The 25,749-nt window shown below is 40.9% G+C and overlaps 1 protein-coding gene across 4 annotated transcripts in view; it reads right to left on the reverse strand.

Annotated features, from left to right (window-relative positions):
* VIT (vitrin) overlaps nucleotides 1-25,749 on the reverse strand; it is a 54,576-nt gene that overhangs the window by 22,063 nt on the left and 6,764 nt on the right. For 3 of the 4 annotated variants that reach the window (XM_032683117.1, XM_032683116.1, XM_032683114.1), the window contains exons 2-9: nucleotides 17,645-17,714; nucleotides 15,820-15,885; nucleotides 14,715-14,886; nucleotides 12,699-12,832; nucleotides 8,387-8,464; nucleotides 4,174-4,254; nucleotides 2,154-2,354; nucleotides 1,430-1,480 (exon numbers count right to left, since the gene is read on the reverse strand). In XM_032683117.1, coding sequence (XP_032539008.1) covers nucleotides 1,430-1,480; nucleotides 2,154-2,354; nucleotides 4,174-4,254; nucleotides 8,387-8,464; nucleotides 12,699-12,832; nucleotides 14,715-14,886; nucleotides 15,820-15,885; nucleotides 17,645-17,675 — 814 coding nt within the window. In that variant the 5' untranslated portion in view covers nucleotides 17,676-17,714. The remainder of the gene's footprint in view (nucleotides 1-1,429; nucleotides 1,481-2,153; nucleotides 2,355-4,173; nucleotides 4,255-8,386; nucleotides 8,465-12,698; nucleotides 12,833-14,714; nucleotides 14,887-15,819; nucleotides 15,886-17,644; nucleotides 17,715-25,749) is intronic. The other variant, XM_032683115.1, reaches the window with a different exon arrangement.

The raw sequence follows: 25,749 nt of genomic DNA on the forward strand, positions 1-25,749 counted from the left end.
CAATAGAGCTGTCCCTATGTCTGATCACTTTAATCTTTTGGGAGTAAATGTATGTTTAGACTTCAGTAAAGAAGTGAAGAAATATGGGTCCAAATTATAATTATATGACCACTGAAAGGCTTGGAAAATGGGAGTGCTTATTTGTTTGTTTTGGGGTTGTTGTTGGGGGTTTTTTTCATTTTTTTGACTAAATGATTGGTCTTATTAAAGACAAATACAACCTTCCCACTGATCTCAATATTGCCAAAACTTTACTCCCAACATGCATCTGTCCCTGACTGGGGAATCTCAAACAAGGTTTTCTAATTGCTAGTAAAACCAGTAATGGCCTCTTCTGTGCTCAGCCTGCGGGAATAGGTGATAGAAAAGAAAGCAACATTCAGAACTAGGTTTACGGGCACATTAGGCACTGAATGATGCAGATTCCCACTGAATTTAAACCCCTTTGAATTTTTTTGTCACTTCTGTAAATCCTGCCATACACATACCTACCTGTACATTTGTCTTGGTAAGATTAACCCCTCCTACCCTTACCCTTACTCTGCATTCACAACTAAATTTGACTCAGTGATGCTTTTCCTCCAGAATTACCCCAAAGATACCTTTCCTGCCACGTTCTTGGTTCTGAATTACTTGGCAGCAGAAATGACTGTAGTTTTTTACGCGAGAGCACAGCTGAGCTGCAAGCACTCAGAAATGGCTATGGAGCATAAAATCTAATGATGGCCCAGCTCCCTTTTCACTCGAAAGCAATCATATCCCCATGCTCAGAAACTTGCAAACAGTTGAAAATATTCTCCTTTACTTGACTGCACAGCTGAGCAATTACACAGTGTATGGGAAAACACCTCTAAATACTTGCTTTGCAGGCTGTGGGCTGGAATGGGAGCAGGCTCCTGGATTGAGATGCGGAGCTCTGAGCAGCCGCTGCTCTGTTGTCAATAACAAGTGGCGTGCCAGGAATAACATCACATTTATGCCAAGCTCAGAACCACAGCCTAAGTTTTTTGAAAGAGCATTGGTTTAGCGTATGTCAGCATTTCAGAGCTCTCAGCCTTAAGTTTAGATGATTATGCAGCCCTCTGCATTGTGTACTTAACAACTAAATCAAGTCTCCCTTAGAGAGATATGACAGAAGGAAGTAATAGGAAATGTAATATGATTCAAACAGCACAATCTTTGTCTCAAGTGTTACGAAACCCAGCTTTTTGCCAAGGCTGAAATGCGCAGATATTCACTAGAGAAGCTCCCTGAGAACTGTGGGTGATCAGCATCTCTGACATTCAGACCAAGCATCTGGTTTTCAGTTTAAATCCAGACTTGGATTCAGTCATTGAGTTTGCTGAGGCTTGAAAGGTTATTGAATCATTGCTGCCTTAAAATACACTGCGCTGCATGCCTTGTGGCATACTTACTTCACCATACTTACTTGATGCTGCAGCTACCACAGATGCATATGCTGGGTGGACACTGCTAGAACCTAAAAATAAGAGATTATAATTTTCAGCTATTAAAGGAAAACCTACAATGTTAATGAATAATAATAAACAGGGAAGGAAAGATTAAGGAAAATGAGGAAAATGAGGTGTGCAAAAATCATATGAGAATTCCTTCACAGTGTTTTAATCTTTAAAATTCAAAAGCTGTTACAAAAAATATATTACAACTTTCATTTATTGAAAGTTATCACAAAATTAATTCTAAAACAAGTCTTGACCTATGTATCGAGCTCTCAGTCTAGACGTGTGAATGAAAGAACTATTTGTCGAAAAGCCTCACATACCTGAAAATCATCACAGCATTTGGGGATGGGGAGCTTACTCCCACATGAATTAGTTTATTTGCCAGTACATTATAAGTAAAGATAAAGGCTAGGCATAAATTTTACTGCGGATGATCTCTCACCTCAGAAAATCTGCGTGTTTGTATTTATGTGAGATGCACTAAATTTGTATGTGTCTCAAAGGCACAACTCTAACTCCAGCCCATCTGCTGGACTTAAATATTTTTTTCCAGTCCTGATATTGCTACATTGAAATTACTGAATTTGTGATCCACTAAATCATCATATATCCAGCTGTATGTCTTGTTCCTTAAATTTTAGGGGAGCTGTCATTTGGGAGGAAAGCAATGCAAACATCCACACCACTGACCCATATCTCTGACCCTATGCAGTCCAGGTCTAGTCTTGGCTGCAGCTGCTGTAGTTCTGGTTGTTGCAGGTGTTGTGGTTGGCTCTGGCACTGTGGTGGAAGGATCTGTCGTTGTGGTCGTTGGTGTTGGGGTTGTGGTGGCCATTTGTGTGGCTGGTGTTGGCCCTGGAGACGTCTGATACTCTTTGTGGATTGCATCCCCTGTGAGAACATTGACATGGTCACTGTAGCTGGATGTCTGTCATGCATGGAAGCATCATCAATAGCACTCATGGTTTAAAAGCAACCCAGAAAATGGCATTCTCCTCAGGCTGCCTACAAGCATCCTCAACTGTGGAGCCATTAGTGCCTTCATTGCTGTGTGGTGCTTCATGGTACAGGTGCCTGTGTGACACTCCTACCCTTCTCTCAGAGGGTGCTGACAACAGCCTGTTGCAGTCTTAATGTTCCCTCTACACTTTTCTGCTTTGGCCAGGGACAGTTATCAACCGCAGAGACATCTCAGACCTATGAAATGGTTCAATCAACCAGTTGCAGTTTCTGTTTTGCTATTATCTTTTCTCAGTGTAATTAAGTACTTAGTGCATATAAATGAAAATCAAATGGCATCTGGTAGTAAAAGATGGCCAATCTGAGTCATAGGCCAGAATAAAATATGCAGTCTAGCATTGAAATATTTTTGGTAGATAGAAAACTTTCAGGTAATGGTGATTTGGAGAGTGGGTCTGAGCAAAGAGGGAGTGTTAGGACTTTGGCTGAGGGGAGTGGGAGAGAGCACCACCTGGGAGGTACCAATCTCATCTAAGTTTGACTCATCTCACAGTTGCTACTATTTTTAAAATATATCAGCTATTGTGAGAACAAGGACCATTCTAGTTGCAAAACTTGCACCCTAAGTATCCTTACAAAAAAATTGTCAACATACTTGGGTTCTTTCAAGTCATTGTCTCAAAAAAGATCTTTTACTGTTATCTTCTCCATCTGTCTACAAAAGCTTACCCTAAAATATATTCCATGTTAACCTCAGTCTTGTTTCTCTCCTTCCTGCCCATAGCCCTGGGGATGGCCTAACACACAGTCTACACTGAAAAGGAATGGTGTGCACTTTTTTCGCTGCTGCACAACACAAGCTTGTATTTTATTGCTATTTCTGGATGTTCTCCTTTTGGAAGGCATCGTTGTGAAACTGTCTGGTGGATTAATTACCACCTAATGCTAGGCAGTGAAAAACTCAGATCTCAGACAGTTTTAATGGGATAATGCTGAAAGAGGGCTCAGAAGAAAAACAAAACAACTCAGCTGAAAAAAATCAGTATGAATGGCTCTTTTTGGGCTGAACAGTGCTGCGCTCCATGAAGCTGTGCTAAAAGAAAGAAGACAGAGGGCACAGTGAGTCTTCCCCTGTGATCTGATGCTGCTGGAGCTGGGAACAGGCACATCGGCCAGCTTTATACCCCAGTCTGTGAGGAGCAAGGAAGTTGGGAACTAACAGTATTAGCAGAAAACCCCGAGGAAGCAGCATAGTAAGAGCAGAGAAAAGCTGTTGCCTTGGTGCGTGTTGGCTGGGTTTGTGAGGGATCCTTTAGCACAAGAGGAGGGCTCTCGAGGGCTAGCTGTTCCCAGTGCTCCTGTGGGCAGGATGCCCATCTCTCTCACAGTATCTTTGAAGGGTTTACAGGGCATGTGCCCTGCATAGGAGATTGCAAAGAGCCATAATGCAAGCTTTTGAAGTTCACAACACCTGAACTTGCCCAAAGCACAGGCAGAAATTAAAATCTGAGGGTACCCTCTTCTCTGAATTAGCAAATGTCTTTCAAGCACCAGTGCAGGTAGTCACATAATGGGATTGATAGTCACATAATGGGATTGATTTGGTGGGAAAGGGACTATAGAGAGGAGGTTGGATGTGCAAGGTAAAGCTGTACACCTAATCAGTGTGAAACTGCCTCCTGTAAGCATCTGCAGGCAGATTAGGCTGGGATGGATACTGTAGAAGAGCACTGAGATCCCCAACCCTTACCTTGTTCTGATGCTTTTTCTGATGTGTTAGTAGTATCTGCACTCTTCATACCTTTTGGGTCTTGCTCTGGCTTTTTAGGCTCTGAAGCAAAATTGAGCACATTAGAAAAGGCAGCTCTGGAAGTAAATAATTTTAAGTCTCCTATTTAGAGATTATCAGTCCCCAAAAGAAGACAACCCATCACATGCCAATAGGTTCATCAGTCAGTCTAACCAGGTTCATCAGTCAGTCTAACCAGTCTAACCAGTGAGAAAAAGTGATGACTGGATGCCTCTAGAGAGTAGTCACCTCATATCTTTGATGCCAAAATCAGACATTTTTACTGCCCAAAAGCTCCTGCCAGTATCAGAAGCATTTCTGAAGTGAGCAAGAAATATGGGGTTTTACCACTAATAAGCCAATGCTCATAAGATTAATGCATCATGTTGATTTTTCCCTCTGAGTAGCAGCATGTCCCGAGAATCATGGTCATAGTGTGTGAGGGATGTTTGGGGAATACCAGCTAATGTGCAATATTTCAGCCACTAATTAATTTTCAGATGTATTTCTTTCTTGACTGACATTTTGAGATCATTATGCAGCCAAATTCTGAATACCATGTACTGTCTTAGAAGGAAGAGGGAGATTTTCTGGTTCTTTTCTTTTTATCATCAAAGTACTTGAAACACTCATTATAGTTTTTTTTACCGCAACCTTGCTAAATAATCTGCTTCTACTTTTATGTCTGACTGAGTACTGCAGGGTTTTGATCTTCAGGATTTTTTTTTCTTCTCTAGCTCTTTTGGCAGCACTGAACTATTAGACAATTTACTCCAGTGTTAATAGTTTCCTAAAAATTTGTACTACATTTTTTCTAAACAACACATTTTAATTGTTTTTACCAGCTGTGAAGAGTTGCAATTTTGGGAACGTTTTTCTTGCTGTGCCCAGCATTTGAGAAGCACTGTAACCACCAGCAGCATTTAAAAAAGCATCAGGCACTGTGAATCTCTGGTGTCCCTGAGGTGAGGACCAAAACTGCATCTCTGACAGCTGATCAGGTGCGAAGTAGAATTTTTTGCTAATCTGACAGCTAGTGAGTGTAATACTCAGAGGACTGCCTTTACTTCCTACAGGTAATGGATTTAAGTATCAAAGTGAACAGTGTGGTCTCTGTAATATAAATTAGAATAAAAAATTCACTCTTTTTAAAGTAAAAAATAAGTAGGAAATCCTCTAGCACAAGATGGCCCTGGCACCATATTACAGAGATTTTTATCTTTAAAACAGGCTGTTTCTAACAAAGAGCGTCTGAGATGGCTGGGCCAAGGTGGCAGGTCCAAGTGGGATTTGGGGAAGATGGGTTGTGACCATCAGATTTCTTTGTTACCTGTGGGACGGGGCTGGGCAAAGCCAGGTAGTGACATCCTCTGGCGTTTGGTATGATGTAACAGTTGTTTGCTCCTTTGATAATCCCGAGTTTTCTCTTTGTGAATGCACAGTCTTTGTTGCTAGGATCCTAGCATTTTCATTCACACTGATTCAAGAACAAAGTGAAGGCTTGTGTCTTTGGTTTGCTGCAGGAACAGGCTCTTGGTATTTTGTTTGTCATTAAACAGTGACTTGATGATGCACCCCATTTATACACTGATTCTTATATTATGTGGGGTTTAGCACTAGTGTAAGACATCACTGCTTACAGCCTGCTGAGCTCAGTCCTGACTGCGTTTCATAAATTACTTGGATGCAGGACTGGAGGGGATACTAAGCAAGCTTGCAGATGACACAAAACTTGGAGGAGCTGTTGACTCCCTGAAAGGCAGGGAGGCCCTGCAGAGAAACCTCGACAAACTAGAGTGCTGAGCAATCACCAACCATATGAAGTTCAAGAAGGCAAAGTGCCGAATTCTCCACCTGGGTTGGGGCAACCCTGGATGTAAATAGAGACTGAGGAATGAGATGCTGGAAAGCAGTGCTCTGGAAAGGGACTGAATGTCCTGTTTGATGGCAAGTTGAATATGAGTCAGCAGTGCCCTGGCAGCCAGGAGGGTCAACTGTGTCCTGGGGGGCATCAGGCAAAGCATCTCCAGCCGGTCAGGGGAGGGGATTGTCCCACTCTGCTCTGCACTGGTGCAGCCTCACCTTGAATATTGTGGTGCAGCTTTGGGCACCACAGTGTAAGAAAGATATTAAGCTCTTAGAGAGCGTCCAAAGGGGGGCAGCGAAGATGGTGAAGGGCCTTGAGGGGAAGCTGTGTGGGAAGCGGCTGAGGTCACTTGGTCTGTTCAGCCTGGAGGAGACTGAGGGGAGACCTCACTGCAGTCTGCAACTTCCTTGTGAGGGGAAGAAGAGGGGCAGACACTGATCTCTTCTTTGTGGTGACCAGTGACAGGACCCGAGGGAATGGCCTGAAGATGTGTCAGGGGAGCTTTAGGTTGAATATTAGGAAAAGGTTCTACACCCAGAGGGTGCAGACTCCCCAGGGAACAGACTCCCCAGGGAAATGGTCACAGCACCAAGCCTGACAGAGTTCAAGAAGTATTTGGACAGTGGTGTGACTCATGGGAATAGTCCTGTGCAGGACCACAAGTTGGACCTGATAATCCTTGTAGGTCTCTTCCAACTCAGCATATTCTGTGATTGTCTCTTGTCTGCTGTGAGACCTTGGGCTGGTTATTTCAAGTGTGGCTACATTTGGGAATGATGTGTTGCAATTTTAGTAAACATTTACCAGAAAAAGCCAAAATTTCTAACGTATTTCCTCCCTTCTAGCAGTGCATAGTATTTGGGTCAACTAATTTCTGTGTACTTGGCTAAGAGATATATAAATCTATACCTATTTGATTGTAAATGCAAAGGTATTACAAATGAAAGGCATGGAATTAATTGAGCGATGCATATTCAGTCTGAACAACTAGAAAGCATTCAGATTTAAATTTGCCTTTGTTCAAGTGAAAACCTAAAGATGAAGGGCAATGAAGTTGGTGAAAAGTCTAGAGCACAAGTCTTAAGGGGAACAGCTAAGGGAATTTAGGTGTTTTAGCCTGAAGAAAAGGAGGTTCAAAGGGTACCTAATGGCTCTCTACAAGTACTTGAAAGGACATTGTAGTGAGGTGGTGGGGAAATGGCCTGAAATTGCTCCAAGGGAGGTTTAGATTGGATATTAGAAAGAATTTCTTCACATTTTGTCAATCACTGATATAGGCTATCCAGGGAAAAATGGAGTCACCATCCCTGGAGATATTTGAAAGACATGTAGATGTGGCACTTAAGGACGTGGTTACTGATGGGCTTGGCATTGCTGGGTTAATGTTTGGACTTGATGATCTCAGAGGTCTTTTCCAACCATAATGATTCCATGATTCTATAAGAAAAGAGCTCTGTACTTTGCTTCCAAGGACCAAACAATAATGTACAGGAGAAGAGCAGGTCTCCAAGTAACCTCTGTGTGGCCTTGGATGAATGCTGACAAGTTCCTGGAGAAGAGACAGCACAATTCGTTATACCCCAGCTCACAGTGGATACACTCAGGAAGGCTCAGGCTCAGCAATCAGCAAAAGGGCTGTGTTAGGGAAGGGTGTAGCAGTATGGGACATGAATTTTGGTTTCATTCACACCCCCAAGGGGGAGTCTGAACCTTAGTCAGTTGTTACAGGGAACCCAAACAAGTGTAATTTCAGTGACAGAGGAAAGCCACGTGCTCTTGAATATCAGTGACCAACCAGTGTGAGACTTGATCAAAGACCTCTGAAAACAACTAAATTATTTAGAGTGAGTTTTACAGAATAGGATACTGACTAAAATGATTCCTTAGTTAAGCTGCTGTGCCTTACCATCTGTGTCATTAGTATTATATTACTATTTATTGTTATACTCTCAGCACTGAATATCCCAGGAGTTAACATGAATAAAACCAGAAAAAAGCCAACATGTATAACCTCAAATGCTTTCATATAACCAGTACAATGTTGTATTCAGTAATAGATCTAAAGCAAGGGGGAAACTACTTGGAAACAGAAATCTGTGAAGCATGGTATGACCAAAAAATAGAAATTGTCTGAGATGATTTCCATATGCTTAACATAAAAAAATACCATGACTGATTTGGATGAGATATACTAATGGTTGCATGAACTTCTGACTCTGAATAATTATATCTTCGTATTACACAACCGAGAAGCTATGACAGATAGTTGTGAATGGATGTAAGGGAAAGTAAGTCACATTTACTTGCCTGATTTAACAGCAGTACTTTTTGAAGAAGAATATTCAAGAGTTGATGGATATGTCACACCTTTTCTTGGCTTACCCTCTACAAAAAGAATATTAGAAGGTATCACAAAATATTCTACATTTTCTTGCAATAAAATTCTGATCTAACATAGGTGTTCAGAATTAGACCCCTCTTCTTTACTGCCTAACTCATTTTCATGAAGATTTGTTTCATCTGATGGCAGAATCTCAAAACCATACCACTATAATACCAATGCCTAAATCCAGCATCATAGAAAGAAGTTAGAAAGCGTGAAAACACAGTCCTGGGGAGAAATTGAAGAGGTCAGTAAGTTCATTCCTTTGCTCTCAAGTGATATTAAGCAGACAGGGATCATTCCTGAAGGATGTCTGTATAACTTCTACTTAAACCCACAGCTTCCCTAGGCAGCCTTTTCCAGTGCTTGACATAGAAAGCATATTTGATGTGGGATTCGTTTCATCATGCACATAGCATTCTTCTCCGGCCTCACTTCTGTGAGATACCATTTCTGGCAACAGCCTTTTGCAGTAATAACAGTGAGAGAAGGTTGTGCTTCTGTGTGGGAACATATGGTACCTATATTTAGGTCTAAAATGAGGGTCCTGTCTTTAAACAATGAGGTATGTTTCCCAGTTAAGCTTTAAACCACAAATCTTTTTAGTGCAACAGCAGATGCCGTCTCTATTGGTACATGTGGCTATGCAATTCCATCTCTTGGGACAGTTTTTATATTCACATATATCACTGAGTGAAAAGTGTTGTAGAGAAACCCAGTGGAGGGAAGACTGCTTTGGCCTCTAGAAGCTGGTGGATGTAGGTCTTCTGGACCCTGGGGACTGTCTCTACAAGATGCTGTGCTGTGTTATGTATCTGTACCACCTCAAGTGAAAACTACTTCTACCTCCTGCAAAATCTGAGTCATGATGATCTTTCCTTTATTCCCTTGGTGGACTCTTTAAGGAGGTACATATGGCACTGCAAGCATGTCAGTTGTCATCCTTGGTGATTAGTCCAGAGACGAATAGCACTGAACAGAATTAATTCCTACAGACTGAGCCATTTATGGGAAGTGGGAGCTGTTTCCCCCATGGTGGCACACAAAGAAAGGTATATGGCAGAGAAACTCTATGAGCAGGGATGTCCATGGAGCTGGATAGTCACTGTCCTTTGTCCCTTTTCATGTCTCTGTCTTCTTTGTTTTACTACTCTAATGAGGTAATGATGTAAGAAACTGTCCCATTTTTCACTTACAGTGATGTAAACTGAGAGCAGCTCCACTGAAGTCAATAAGGATCCACCAAAGACCAGGTTAGCATGCAAGGACAACCTGGAAAGAGCTTACTTCTTGCCCTCCGGGCTTCCCTCACAGAAGCTGATCTAAGTGAAGGGCAGCAGGTTTTCACATCCACTTCCCCTCAAGCTAAAACTGCGATCAGTGGCCAAGCAGGACTAGGGAGCTCTTCTGCCAATTTGGTAGAAAGACAGAAAAGTTATGGGATCACAGGTGACTTCTAAATGGTTTTCTTTATCCCCAGCAAAGGAAGAGTTGTCAGGTATGAGAAGCTGATACATGGATGCTGTAATAGCATAATAATCTGATCCTAATTCAGAATATTTCTGTGGTAATCTGATTTCTAATGAAAACCTTAAGCCCACTGCTGTGCAATACACCAGCTAGTGTGGGGAGGCTGGCTGCTGCTGGGTTCTGGGGGTTTTGATCAACAGCAATTTGCATGTTCTGTGTGACCAAGAGGTAGGTCTGAGGCCCGACCTGAATGTGCCCTACTCTGTGGAGGAATGGTAATATGTCTTTTTCACTGTTGGGAAAAAGTTACATCTAAGTTGGAGATTGCTTAACATACTTAAAAATGTGTTTACATGTGGGCTGAAAACATAAACTTTGGCCATTGAAATACAAGCTATGGTGTGGTTCCTGCTCACCCTCTCGCACTTACATTTGACTAGCAAACTCAGAAGTTTAGAACTTTATTTTTTTAACCCAATAGCTGCAAAACTCCTACTAAACTGAATGGAGTAATTTAACTGAGAGCCAAGTCATTTCAGTGCTTGAAAGTGAATACCAAGGCATTTGCATACCTCCTGGTGTGCTGGCTGCTTTAATCCCAGAGGACAGACCTTCTTCTCCACTGCCCCTAAATCATGCCATTTCATTGCCTGAGTCCCCTAAGAATTCCTCTTCTGTGCTCCTTTGTGTGAATGCTCATTCACAATTTAAACATCACAAACTCAGTGACAATATCGTAACTAGGAATAAACTGTTGGCACATTTCCAGAGTGGAGTATTGCATATAGGTCTGGTCTGCTGAAAGGAAATTCAGCTGGAGAATAGGGGACTATTCTCCAGCTATAAAGCTGTTCTGAAATTAATGCCTTGGGTGACTTTGTATTTTTATTCAGCAATGCTTTATGCAGTTCTATCTTTTTATGACTCATAATTGTAAAAAAACTAACCCCAACTCATCACTCTCTGAGAATGTGATTTGTATGCATTCAGCCTCAGGCTGCTGAGATGAACAGCACAGCCTTCCTGGGTTTTAGTCTTCCAAATTTCTCTAAATTTCCCACATTTTCAGTGAGTTTTCTTCCTATGCATATATGCATTCCTATGCATAGATGAAATATGATATAACATGTTGTGTGATATGTTAGATTTACATTGGAGCTAGTTTATAAACTAAGAGTTCCACTGACATCAGTGAGAGCACTCAGTATGCATAAAAGTAAGTGCATTAGGGACAAATCTCATCATGCCTACACATATCCAGATTTCTCATCATCTCCTTTTACATGTGCTTGTAACTTTCTCTTTTATCTTCTTTTACAGTGTCTCATTAATTAAGAAAAAAGTTTTATTACCAGAAATCAAAAATTCCTACAGTTTTATGGAAGAATTCCTACAGTTTTATAGGATAACAACTGAGCAGCTGCTAATGTAAAAAACCCCAAACAAACTATTTCCCATTTATGTACCAGAATTACGGTGTGCTGTTTGTTGGGGGAAAAAACTGCAACAAGTGCAAATAGCAATTCAGCTATTCCAGGAAATTCCTTCTCATCCAAAATAAATCCCTCTCATAATGTTGTGTACCCATGGCAGACTACTGTAAAAAGGTGCATCCAAATACATGAATGCAAAATTGAGGTGACAGTTTGTTTTGGTCAGTTTCTAAGACCTCCTTTGCTGTGTACAAATTTTCACATGAAAAGAACATTTCTTTGTTTTTAGAGGCTGTTCAGTTATTTGAGCTGTTAATTTTTCCAGGAATGATGTATTTAACTAACATCAGTCTTAATATAAAGGTACAATATAAATTTATATATAAAAATATGTATTAATATAAATATAAAATCTCAATGTAAAATAATCAATACCTATCTTAAACCTCCAAAAGTTCAGACCAGCAAGAACAGACCCACTGTATGGATGTTTGAAGGAGTTAGATTTAGAAATTATATGTAAAGCAATGTCAAGCAGACCCTTTCACACAGGTAGAATGAGTGCAAGTAGGTGTAAAATAATCTGAAGCTGATGTAAAGGGGATCTAATTTACAAAAAAGCCCTAATCTGTGAATTTTGTCAGTGAATGCAAGTGAGCTCCTACATATACTATGGGGAGAAAAAAGGAATGATTATTAAATTAAGATAGATTTCCCTGCACTGAGTAGATATCAAAACTATTTGGCTAACAGAGTGGAGAGCATTCCTGACATACATACACCAGTCAAATTGCTTAATATAGGGTTTGCATACATACAGTATGGCTATATGTGGCTTGAGCTTGCTTGACAGAAGTCAGAAGTTGCTTCAGGAGATGCAAACTCAGGTGCAGGCTGAGGATGCTTTATATAGCCAAAAGACCCTTTAGTTCCCACAGCAGCACTGCTTGCCAGGGTGGAGAGCAATAGGAAGACCTCACAGCGAGTACCAAAGCTCAGATCTTGTGCATCAATAGCCCCAGTTAAGGTACCTTCAGAGACTCAATCCAAAACACCTGTCACCTTCTGCAGTGGGCTCATACCCGCACTGGGCTGAGCTGAGCACACTGCTGGCAGGGTGTATGTCCTTTGTGGGCTACATAGGAAGCCCAGAACAAAAAGTGTCTCAAATGCATTATTCATGCTAAAGCTGGGTGGAGTGGGCCTGTAGTGACTAATCAGGTCTTTAAAAGGAGAGGCTGCTTCTGTCTCTACCCATTGCTGTCCAGCTATCGGGCAGTGGGGAGCAGACGGGAAGGGCAGGGGGCTCCAGCGCTCCACCTCAGAATGGTACCTGACACGAGGAAGGACTCCCTCCAGCGCGGCAGCGACAAGGACCGGACCCCGTTGGAGAAGCTCCCGCGGTAAGCAGAGTGGCCAGCAACTTTCTGGACAAGGATCTTCCCGCCTGTGTTGTCAATTATACCACTGCAAGGAGGCAACATGCTGTCTGAAGGCAGAAATTCCACGAAAACCCTGGAAACTGATCTACAATGCAAGAGCTGTGAAGCATTTGCTTTTACCTTTAAACCAGGGGCAGTACTGGAGCTGTCATGCTACTACTAAGTCTGCTACTAAGAAATATCTGTGCTTCTTCTGCTCAGAGAAGGGCAGTTTGTTATAAAGTGCCGTCAGGATCTGTTTACTCTTCCCACTGGTTTACTGGTCCTGTGTTTAAGTTTGACCTAGTTGCACACAACACTACTGCCTTCGTTAAAATTCCCGTGAGCTTGATTAAATGACTGAAGATACAGGGAGAGGTACTGAGAGGAGTTTTTAGACCAGCCATGTGATAGAATATGTTTTCTTTGAATTTCAGTATGTATTATCTGAAAAAGAATAAGCCTGGTTCTGACCTCAGCCTGGAGTAAACCGGACACTATACTGCTGGAAGCTGTAGAAAACCTTGTAGGCTCCATGTGCTGTGTACATCAAATGGTGTTTGTCATATGATGTAATGTATCTCAAGACAAATAGAAAACCTCCAGTGAATAAAACCTGCTCTGGCATCACTAGAACAGCAAGTAAACCTGGAAGTGACTGTAGAGGTGTGGTAGGCCTGGCAGTAATGACTGTGCAGAAAAATAAGTAATGGGCAGCAAACAGTGTTGAAGAATGTGTTGGAGCTGTAGCTTTCTCTGATGATTGCAAGAAGCTGCAGTTAAAACAAATGTATGGAAAAGAAATTCGCTGTCTGTGGAAATGCAACATATAAGCTAACAAAGCCAAATCCAGCTGGCAAATGAGAAAAACTGAAACCTTCACTGCAACAATACAGACAGCCAACATTTGAACTACAGGGAAATTGCAGTTGCTACCAGTAGTTTATAATTCCCTTTGGAGCTAGTTCTGCACAGAGAGAGAATTTCCATCATGCACTAGTATCTGAAGGAAGGAGTTGTCGCTGAAAGCCTGGCAGTCATCTCCCCAGCAAGTGGCTGTGCAGGCAGAGCTGCAGCCAGGAGGTGGCAGCCCTATGCACACAGGCACCTCAGCCTGAGACCTGCACAATACAGAGGCAAGGTGTAAAGTCCCAAAGCTTTAACTATGCAACTTTACTCGAGATCCCATCTATTTCACAGAACCGGAAGCTCGGCAATAGCTCAAATAACTCTGAATGAAGTCAAGTGGTCAATTAGGCTCTACAAGTTCTTACTGCGTTTTCAGCTGAATACGTCCTGCTCTCTATCCTGCCTCCAATTATGGTGTTTTGATTGCGCAGTTGTTCTCCATTAAAATTTTATGCACATTTTTGCATGGATAATAAACTCAGCAAAATTTGTGCTATAAAATTTGTATTATACATTTCCTTGTCTAGTGGCCTTTTATGTGGCAGGAAAGCACATTACTCAGCCTTTGATGTCAAGGACAGTTAAATTCAAATCTGGAGAACCAAATCAATCCCAGAAGTATGAGAGTTATGTGTATTCATCGCTGGTGATATGCCTGGTTTTTTTCTTAAGCTTTATTAGTAGCAGCAGCTCCATCCCTGTCTTCCACTTGAATAATAATAGTACAATAGTAATTTGCTATGCATGAATGAGAAATCTGCGAATCTCAAGACACTTCTCCAAAGGCTGAGAAACTTTTTCAAACAACTGATTTCAACAGGAATACAGGATTGACAGCACTTTATAAGAATCAATCCATTATATCATACATGGTCTTTCTCTCAGGTTTTGTACTAGAACAGCACCCTGCAATCAGACCTAGAAGGCAGTGGGAACTGTAAAGGGTTTGAAAAGTCAAAAGCTCTATACACTGAAACAATGTGGTTTTCTGAATGCCTTGCTCATTTCAACCCACTCACCTGTGAATTGCAGCATTGCAGACGCTGGAAAAGGAAGCATAAATGTCTGTGCCATAAACACGATATTTTACATCTTGACATCCAGGAGGGCATTTTGCAATGAATTCTGGATTGATTATCTTCCCTGCCTTGATGTCGCAATCAATCTGGGGTACATCTGTGAGTGTAAAATCTTGGTAAAGTCAGACTGAATGTTTCCATAGCTGATTGATCTTATCATGAAACAATGAGTAACTGAGTGCCAGGAATGGCCTCCTCTTATGCCTTCATATCAATGGGTTTGGGATACAAGGCTTCTGTGTGTTCTGCATCTTCAACATAATGCATAATAACTCCTATACCAAGGGATGTAGCAGTAACTAAGGATGAAATGAAGAAGCCTGCGGATGTTTCTGACCTTCAGTGTTTGCTTCTCCGAAGGAATTTCTGTTATGATGCTTTACTGGAGAGAGAGAGGAGGCTGTCACCCAGGCTGTGGTTAACACGTGGGAAGGAGGGGTAGGGATGCTTCCCAAGCCTCCTGCTGTGCTCATGTAGCTCTGTGCTGCAGTCAGAGCCCATTATCTTGCCCTTGATTTTTAAAACTATTTGCTGGGTGCAATTTACTTTGAACAAGGGGTTTAAGTGTGAGTTTACAGCCTCACAGCAGGCTTGTTTGTCAGCTACATGAGCAAAATAATCTGTGGACAGAAATGCTCCTATAGCAGTATAGCTGAAAATTATACTTCCTGGTGCGTAGATATGCACCACTTGTCTCACTCTATTCAGCTACATATGCTTCGTGTTACAGCTGGTTCATTTCACATATTTCTCTGTCTCTCTCTGTGAAAACCTTAGTGCTTGCTTGGATCCTTCTGTGGTACTTAATGACCTATGAAGACACATTTTAGTAGCGAAGTACAAAATTTTCCCTTTATATTTATTAAGTAGCACACACTTTACTTAGTGATTTGTTTTTAATAAAAGAATCTGCTAGCTAACATATACTCCCATCGACTCCAGAAAATTGTGAAAAGTTACCAGAATATAACCTCACTTTGCACTTATTTTATGTATCAGACATGCATGCTGTAAAGCAGCCAAGAGTTCTACAAGGATCACTTACATAGCTTAGGTTTTTTTGGCTTCTTTGTGGCTTCCTTAGCTGTATATGTACATGTAAGAAACACACCTAGAACAAAGAAAACATAGTATCAGGAAAAAGGAGGACTATCAACATCAGTCACCACAAGCTCCCATACATGAAATTTCTCAAATTTGAATCAACTGTTTGAAAAACTGAAATGGGAATATTCTCAGCCATAGCTAGGTTCCTACTTGGTTAACTTTGCAGTCAAGATGACATCTAGTGTGGGGAAGTTTTTTGAAGAGGATTAAAGATCAGTTCACCTCACATACTCACCCGTGGAACTCACTGTGTAAAGATCCATTGAGTCCATGTGGTCCAGAAAACCACAAAAGGTCCCAGTATTTCCACAAGCAGTGGAAACTCTTTCAATTGCTGTGATAGAGACATTAATGAAACAACATGCTCTGCGTATAAAGCAACTGGGAAATTAGTGATAGAAAGACTCTTCCTAATAGTCCGTTGGGAAGGTTATCCTGTAGTTGTGCATTGTGGCATTTCACTCACTGCTGGTAGCAGGTAGGGAATACTGGGAAGTGTAACAGACCATTTGAGGTTCTAATGTGGCATGTCCCAGTATCCTGTCCCCGCAAGGGCACTCATTTTCGTCAGTAAGCAGAATTATGGTTTGAAAAGTGTAATAGTAAAAGAAACATACGCTATTGTGTTAAAACATGCATCACAATAAATACATGTAGCTTACCTTGTTAGGTTTACTTGCTAAGTGATGACGTAGAAAACCTCTTCATTCTCTGTGTGCTTATTTTGTAAGAACTGTATTATGAGTAATTAATAACTTCATTACAAGTATCTTGACTTTTCTATTCACCTTTCCCTTCTCTGAACTTTCAGAGGGAATTAAAACCCTCTATGATGTGTCAGCTGATCCTCTTATCATTTGTTAAGCTAATCTTACTAGAATATGCAACAGAAGTCTTTTCTTTCTTTTATGCTCTTCTCCCCCTAGACTGATTGCAGAGAATTTGTAGACTTAATCACTCCTAAACTTGCTCAAAAGAAAAAGCAGTCCCACAGTGTCTGAAGTGACAGTGTACAGATGCAGTATTTGGGCCTTTTATCACTGGTGCAGTTGTGTAACCAAGGTAAAATTGTAGTTAAATAAAAAAAGGAATAAACCAGTGGAAAATAAAGTGAAAAGTCTCAACTACTTGGAATGTTAGAGCATAATAAAATATGGAGAAAGTAATTTGGTAATTTATGTAGAAGAACTATATATATTGCTATGAATTTGAACTAAGAACTACTGTCCTGACAGACTTGAGGATAACAGCTAAAGGAATATTGCCTGGGAATATCACAACCAGAGTGTTCATGTAAGATGAATTGCAAATTCAAAATTCTCTACTTGTTCCCAAAAAGTGAGATCCTGTCTGACTGCTAGGGGAAAGAAACTAAAACACATTATAACATTTTGATACCATCTTGTCCATGGAAAGAGCAAGAACTGAGAGAATTCTGAAAGGCTGTCTCTATGGAAGAAACAGCTGATTTTCTTTAGAGGGAATCTTTACATTACAGACATTTTTCAGGCCCAGTTGTGCCATCTGGTATGGACTGCATGCAACTGGTCGTGTATTTAGAGATCTCTGCAAGCAATTAATATTTTTTCTATGCCAAAGTCAAGAAGTTGAGTGGCCCATTTCTGAAAAGCCGTGCCAAGGCTTACACCTGCCACTGGGAACTTCATCAGCCATGGAGTCCAAAAGGAAGAGAATAAGTCAGCAGCCACTGCTCAGCCAGGACAAACCCATAAACTCCTAATTGCGGCAATCAACCTACTTACCAAAGAAGGTTGCAATGGCTGTGGCCTTCATGGTGAGTAAAGCAAAATCTGAGTGTGTCACTAAGAAGCACTGAAAAGGAAAAGAAGAGCTCATCAGGCTGTGTTCAGAAGTATCGCAGATGACTCTGGAATGGTGGGGGAAGAGGGACTGTGCTCTTTTTCGGTCTTTCACAGTCCTCACATACTGCATCCTCTTCTCATGCTGTAGAACAGCTGATATCCCCAGAGGAGATGGTGCTTCAGCTGTGGCATTCCCATGGACTGTTTTTTTTTACTTCTGTCCAAAATTTGCCTTTTACCTCAGGGAACCAAGATTTCACTCACATACTTATTTCTGAAGCCAGTGTCAGGAGAGATCATGATGGGCACAGACATGCTCTGAGGGCTATTCAAGTCTGTTCACTACTCTTCAAGACATAATCACAGAATCTTATTGTCTACACATCAAACCTCACCATGTAATCCCATGTAGATATGAGGAACATAAATAAGTACATTTACTCCTGAAGGATGTTGCGTAAAGTATTTTGCAATGGTTCCATCTTTTCTGAGTCAAATTACTGGTTTCTTCCCTTTTCTGAGGACGTGTGTCCATGTGCATGTACGAGACCACCTGAGATTAAGAGGACTCTGTCAGAACATCTGGGAAACATTTTTTTCTGGGTCTGCATAAGTGGTTCATGACCCCTGCCATCCCTGAAGCTCTTGGCCAGGCTACAAGACTGCATACTTATCAGAGATAACTCCTCCTCTCAGCTCCTTCTGAGCATCCCCTGCTGCTTTTGCTGTTATTTGGTGATTGTTGAGGGAATCCTACATTGGACACTCATAATTAATCACAGTCATTAAAGTACTACATAATGCTTGACAAATCAGAGTAAAAAGTTTGAAAGGGAGAAAATATTTTTGTGTTGTACAGGGAAAAGCTTAAGAATCAAAATAAACTTGATTTTCAAAGAAACTTATTACATGCTTACAAATGGAAAGATTTATACTAAAATAAAAACTAGCTTGCTATCAAGAAAGAAAATACATGGAATGTTAGAGCTGCAAATTATCAGGAAAAGCAACATATCTGCCTCCTGGAAAAAAGGCAGAGGCAGATTTCACATAGCAATTCATGTACTCAGAAGCAGGGCTTTGGTTGTCCCAGAAAGAAATTTAGACTAACAAGGCAGATGAAGGAGAGAAACAGAAAAAAAATCCCCTGTCTTCATTTAAAATGTTTCCACATTTTTTTACTTTAATTATTCTTCTTTTTCAAGCAAGCCACGTACTTCTAAGGCAAGGATGACTAAAATAGTATGCTAGATTAAACTGAGTTCATCCAGTTCTAGATCTATATAATTTATAACCCTTTTTACATGGAGCAGATGCACTTCTGATTTTTGCTTCTCTGCTACAGTCAGAGAACTTCAAATGCCAGGACATACTAACAGTATCACTTCCCAATAGCATTATGTCTTTCCTTGGTGATCTCCCTAAAACAGTCCTCCTGCTAAGGTTGCTAAACCTGAAAGCAACAGAGGTTACTCAGAAGACATTGAACTGAATCCTGGAGGCATGGAAAGTGGTTCAAAATGGTAACTGTGTTTTTCTGAAAAATGATGGGTTGTGCAGTTCAGGTGACCTGGGGCTGTACAAGCCATAGCAGCAAGAGCAGTTATGTGGTAATATTCTGCTGTCACAGTTAGTTTCTATAAAAAACTTCACCCAACTTCTAAAAGAAAAATCCATTTTAAGCATTTACTACAGTGTATTTCCACTGTGAAACTGCTAAAGAAACTAGTAATAAGCTATAGAACAGAGTTCAGAGAAACTTAGGTCAGATGCTTTTCTCCTTACTTATATGTCTCAACCCATCAACATAGCAGAGGTATCAAAAAATTACGTCCTTGCAATGAGTTCTCACTTTAGGTCAATCCCAGAAAAAGAAGAGGCAAATTGGAGTTGCAAATTATTTGCAGAAACACCATGCACCATTAAAGACTACTGGCACTGGCTTAGGCTTTGGGAAAGGCATCTTAATATGAGCGTTCCCAAAATTTAAAGCAAATAAATTCAGCTGCGGCATCTTTATTTAAAGACAAAGAGAGCTGTGAGAATGTGTCCTGACAGTATTTGGTGTGATGCTGTTCTTGTCTCTTTTTTAATTAGAGTAGAACAGATCTAAGATGATAGAGGATCCATGTAAAAGTTGGCTTCATGGGTCTGTTGCTGTGCTCTGTGGAGAGAGTCCAATGCTATTTAACTTTTCCTGTCTCACAAAACATATAACAGTCTGTACCACCAGTGCTGCACAACACTTCCCATTGCTTCCTGGAGTCTCTGATGGCCCCGAGCCCTGTTGCCCCCAGGCCACGGTCTGCTGCCCCAGGAGCTATCCCAGTCCTCCTGGGTGGCACTACCCTGGACTTGGCTGCAATTGCAGTCTCTATGTGGTCTCCTGGTGGGCATTTGCTTTTCAAGGCAACAGCAAGTGGGCTTTTTTCATAAAATATTATGAATTTATTGCAGAAAGAGGCCAAAAAATCTAATTGGATTTAATATGTAAAGCCTGTAAGGGGCAAATGAGTTCAGCAGACCCGTTAGCCTGCAATAACAGATGCTTATCAATAAGAGAGCTAAAAGAAGCATTTAGTCAAGGCTGTTAGATTTACTTAGAAGATTTGTTGTCATAGCTACACAGAAAAGCATCTTATTGTGGACTCTGTACTTTTGCTGGTGCAGTTCATGCTAGTATCCTGATGGAAATAAATTTTAATAGTGAAGAAACTTATTTTTGCCACTATATTAGGCACTGGTATATCAGGAAAAAGTGCATAGGCATGACAGTACTCCAAGGGGGGTCCTGGCCTTTAGACCTTGGGCTGTCACATGGGCAAATGTGCAGGAGGATTTACATTGCCGACTATTAAGTAACAGGCATAGAAGCTCCAAGCTTTCTGTTGTGGGAAGTCTGTGTGCATTCATTGTATGTGGGGCCTAGGGAGTCACCTGATTTAAGCTGTGTGAGATCTCCTATACTGTGCACTAGCATGGCATGTGCTACTTCAGACTGGTAAAGGGAACAACAGCCTGGAATAAAACATGGGGGGTTTTGTTTCTTTTGGAAGGAAAGGCAAAGCAGGGCTCCAGTCTATGCATATGGCAGGCTTTTTAGTCTGTATGGATCCGCTGGCCGGCTTGGGGTTGTTTTATCTATAGATCAAGAATAATACTTTGCTAATAAACACAAAGCTGTTCTTCCTTTGTTCCTTTACAAAATGAATAGGTCCCATTAAAACAAAACCAAAAGTTTCTACTTTGGGTTAGTTTGGAGCATGAGTTTTGCTGAGATTTGTCCTAATTAGATTTCTATTCATGCGGTATTTGCAGTCCCAGTCAGAACTGGTAACTAGTGATTATTCACTATTAAATCTCTTAAACCATATGCTGGATCTCTGTTTATCAGAGTACATTTTCTCATCTGTATCCTTCAGACTGTCACATCAGAAGTTACCCTTATGCCAGGAAAGCAGTTAAGTGTATGCATTACATTAACATGTGCTTAAATCCCAGCTAAATACAAATGTAGTAAGAATCATCTCCTTTGGTGTTTCCCAGTGCAGATCCTGTTTTACCTTTTAAAATGAAAATTCTATTTCATGTTGGTTACTTTTCTCTTATCACAAATACTTGAAAAATCTTAAGTATTAGTGAAGAGACAGAGTTAGCAAACTATTCTTTCTGCATAAAAGTAAGATTTTTATACTGACCTTTTATTAGCAACTTGACTTTTATAAAGATCTGAGAGAGCTGCTACATACTACAAACAAACAGATGTCTTAGAGCCACATAAATTCTCACTATATGACAAAATATTACATTTTCTGATGGAAGTGTAGGTTTTAAGTCCTTGATTTTTGGTGTCAGGCACTGCTGTCCATTCCACGTGCAAACTGAAATTCTTTACTGATACCATGTGCTTTGCCTCTGCAGAAGTAAGCAGTTTATCTCCTGTAATCTCCTGTGCCACAGAAATTAATTTGTATACTCTCTTTGTACCATAATAGTGTGTGTTATTGTTCCCCTTCTCAAGGGGTTCTAATATCACAGAAACACTGGCACCATAAAAAAACAGAAGTGGACTTTGTTTGAAAGCTGTCTGAGCAAGTGGCATGGGGTTAACAGCATGATCTCTAAGTGCTGTGGGTTGAGTTAAATATGTGGCCTTTATGAGAAAATCAAGTGGGCTTGGTGTAGGTGTGAGTAAACTGGTTTGGATAAACAAGAGCTGATCATCATCTTCTAGAAGAAAACATTTTAGATTTCTCTTTTTTTAAAAAAAAAAAAATTGTTTAACCCTTTCTTTTTTTCATGCTCATACTCTGTCCCTATGGTATTGAACCTTGCTTGGCAGTACAAGAAAGTTCCTTTTGGTGCACACTAGGTAATATGGCTAACACTTGTCACACACAATTTAGTTTCACCTCCTTTCTTATTAGAGGAAAGAAATTATGTACCCTCAGTGCACTGTGTTGCTCTGAAAGTCTGTACATTAAAAAAAAAAGTAAATGGCTGTTTATTTTAAAAATTGAGGTAATGAGTTCTGCTGAGACAGAAAATTCAAATTGGTAACTATTTCATTTCAGAGGCTGAGATTGCTCTGTAGGTATCCCAGGCCAGGTCACAAAAAGTAAGATTCAAGGTGCTATTTTGCGAGGGTGAGCTTATTTGCATGCTAGACTTTATTCTTGGAGAGGTCTGAAATAGAATATATGCATCTAAGAATTTAAAAATATTGCAGACCTCATCACTGCTGCTATTAAAAAAGATGAGTGAATGCTCACCTGTTTTCTTTCATGTATGAAAGAACCCAAAAATGCTTCCTGGAGGCAGTGATGAGCTTCAGAGCACTGTGGTGGATTCTGCTTAATTTTCCAGCATCTCAGAAAGCTGACAAGGAAACACAAGCTTTTATGGCTGCAGGTCTTTCCCTAGTGGTTGGAGGGGCCGTAAGAAGTTTTGTATGTCACATATTTGGCAATTGTGGGTCAAGAGATTTTTGGAGATCGACTGTGCCATTCCCAAGGGATCACTGGGCACACTCTCCCCTCTCTGTTGGAACTAGTCTACTGTGCTCTTGGGATCCTAAGAGCTGTGCAGATGTGCATGGAGCCTTGCTGCAGCCCTGTGGTTTGCACACTCACATGGGGAAGAGGAGGCAGGGAGACTCTGGCTCTACTCCGCTCCCAGACAAGCAGCAAGTTAGGTCCCTTCTTGCTTTCTTTCCTTCTGTCCCCACATTTGGTATTCCTGGTTGCACAGGAGTCCTGCTTCCTCACAGAAAATTGGGGTATCCCAACCTTTTGTGCCCTGGAGTCTGATGATGGGAGACCTCTTTGGTGATGAAGAAAATGTAGGTTTGAACTCTCTGAGGCCAGGGACAGCCCTCATACAGTTATCCCTGGTTAAGGGTTCTCACCACTTGCTTCTTATTACAAGGCTTTGATTGTTGGGGCTGCCATATAATGTTTCAAACGGTGCCCACTCTGCTCTGTGAGGTCCCTGACTCAGAATAGGGCTTGGGGGACTGCTGGTAGCCAGTACCTCTTGTGGGGTACCTGTCAAGTCACAAGTCCCTGGAGTGAGGCATCGGTGGATTCAGAGGTCTAAATTCTACCTAAATTGCACTTGGAGCACAGGAGTAATTTTTTTTCAGAGCTGATTTAACAAATGTTTATATGCAAGAAGAATTTAGTCCAAAATAGCTCAATTCAGGTAGGTATGATGAAGAGATGCTATACCCAGCAATTCAGAGCCAAATAAAAACACCCAAGCAGCTCTGCACTATTCATTTTGTGTTCATGCAATGCCCTGAAATTAAAACAACATACGGTTGAAGTAATAGTGACGATCATTTCTCTACTTCCCACAGAGCTCTTTCAGAAGAAAGTAATTTATTTAAAACTACAATGTGATTTAACTTGCCAGACCTTTCTCAGAGCTTAAATAGAACTGTGATGATTATACATTTTCATCTGTCTCAGCAAGAAAACCATCAATTATGTTGGTCTGACCTGCCCCTTCCAGCAAAGGAAGAGATACATTTAGAATATGTCACCCACCCACATAGAGAATGTAATTTGGACTATCTGGATGATGATTTCTATGAGGGTCATTACACTGTACTTCCCTGGCTTCTGCTAATGTATTATGCATTATTTTTTTCATTTTGATGCACAACTTCATGCCTCATTGGGAATTCATGTTAGCTTAAACCTGTGAATTCCTGTACAGACAACTCCCTCCCTCTATCCTGCTCCTCACTGTGGCTTTTGTCTGCTCATGTATCTGCCCCCTCACTCCCAGGCAAATTTCTTCCCCTTCCCTAATTTAACTACTTCGTCTTAATATCATTCAGACCCCAGCCAGGTACCATCAGTCCTTGGCACTGCCATCTCCCCAAGAAACCGAGGGCAAAGACAAGTACCCGCAATTCAGCAGTGACCGTGGGCTGTGTTGGCTTTGTGGCATGAGATTTGTGGCCACATTTCTTTCTTTTTTTTTTTTTTTTTAGAAAATATGCCATCTTGTAATTCCAACAAATGGTTTTAACAAGTTAAAATTACTTTTTAAAGTACTTTTTAAAAAGTTACTTTTTAAAGTGCAATACATGGTTTATACACTATAAAAAGAGCGCTAAGTAACCATGCTATTGTGCTACCTGCAAACTAAGAATTAGTGTAGTGTGCAAGAATTCCCCTGAAGGTACATACTGAGTCTAAAAGTGAAGAATTTGCGTTAAAGGCACTGAAAAAACTACACATCACCTTGGGGATGGTTTTTGGAATTTCTGTAGCATGTTCAAACAAAACTTGAGAGCTTTTTTTTTTCTTTTGGTAGAAACTTAGAAGCAGAAATTTAGAGAAATTTTAGGATGTTTACTCTCTGCTTATTAAAGCTACACATATCCCTTTACTACAAAAGTGAGTTATATGACTAGGTCAAAACCAAAACTCATTCTTAAGCATGCTAGTAAATTTATACCACAGCTCGTAGAAAACCTTTATCAATTTAGTGTCTCCTGCAGCCTGTGTGACTACACCAAAGCCATGGACTGGTTGGATAAGGATTCAGAAAATATATGTAATTAAAAAAACCCCACCCTGGCATGTGGTACTAGTTTGAAGTAAGCCATTTATACCTAGTAATGACAACTTGATTAAGGAAGCATCTTTCCCAAAATGTCTTCAGCAAATCAGGAAGCATGGGAATGCTGTAGAAAGCATTTTGAAAAGATAAGCTAAAATCTGCTTCTGGATTTTATTGGAAACCAGTAAAACAAAGTTAGAAAGTAGTTTCAGTTTTGCATTACAGATTTCTTAAAATTGATAGTCTCATTCTCCTTGCACTGCTTAACATTTTCCCTTACATATTTTGTACTTTTCAAAGAATGTTATTTCTTCCTGACTAACTCCATTATTCCTACTTCAGAATATTTCTTTCCAGCCCTCTCAGATAAATAACTCTCTGTTACCTTCAGTTTAGAAAAAACTAACCCATGTTATAAGAGAGGTTTACTACAAAAGGCAAATCAGAAAACAACCCCAAACCACCTTATGCCCCTCAGTCTATTTCTAATGCTGCTTTGCTGGGACCTCCAAATCCTTTGCCTCCTTGCAGGGTCAGCTACTGAAGGCCAAGATTCCCGACCCCGAATCCCAGGACATTGCGCATGGCCACACTGCTACATGCCCTGCAGGTGGAGCCCAGGCTCCCATCTTCCTTAGGCATGGGATATAGAGGTGCTGCCACCCGGATGCTGAGTGGATAAGCGTGAGTCGTTGTGGTAGCCGGGTGCAAAAGGCATGTCTGGATCTCCTACTGGAGGTGACATTCACATCCTGCTGGTCTGAGCCATGAGGGGCTCCTAAGGCCACTCACTAAAACTGCGCTTTCTCATATTCCTTACAGAGAGCATCAAAGGCTAATCTTTGGTCTAGTCTAGTCTAGTCTTTGGGTGGAGTCTACCAAGACTTCCGCAGATAAACTGAATGCTTCTCAGCTGTCATCTCCAGCGACATCTTTGGATTTAGAGGTCTGTCCTGTCTCCTGCTCCT

The sequence above is a fragment of the Chiroxiphia lanceolata genome, chromosome 3 (assembly GCF_009829145.1).
Source record: "Chiroxiphia lanceolata isolate bChiLan1 chromosome 3, bChiLan1.pri, whole genome shotgun sequence".
In the NCBI taxonomy this organism is placed as follows: Eukaryota; Metazoa; Chordata; class Aves; order Passeriformes; family Pipridae; genus Chiroxiphia; species Chiroxiphia lanceolata.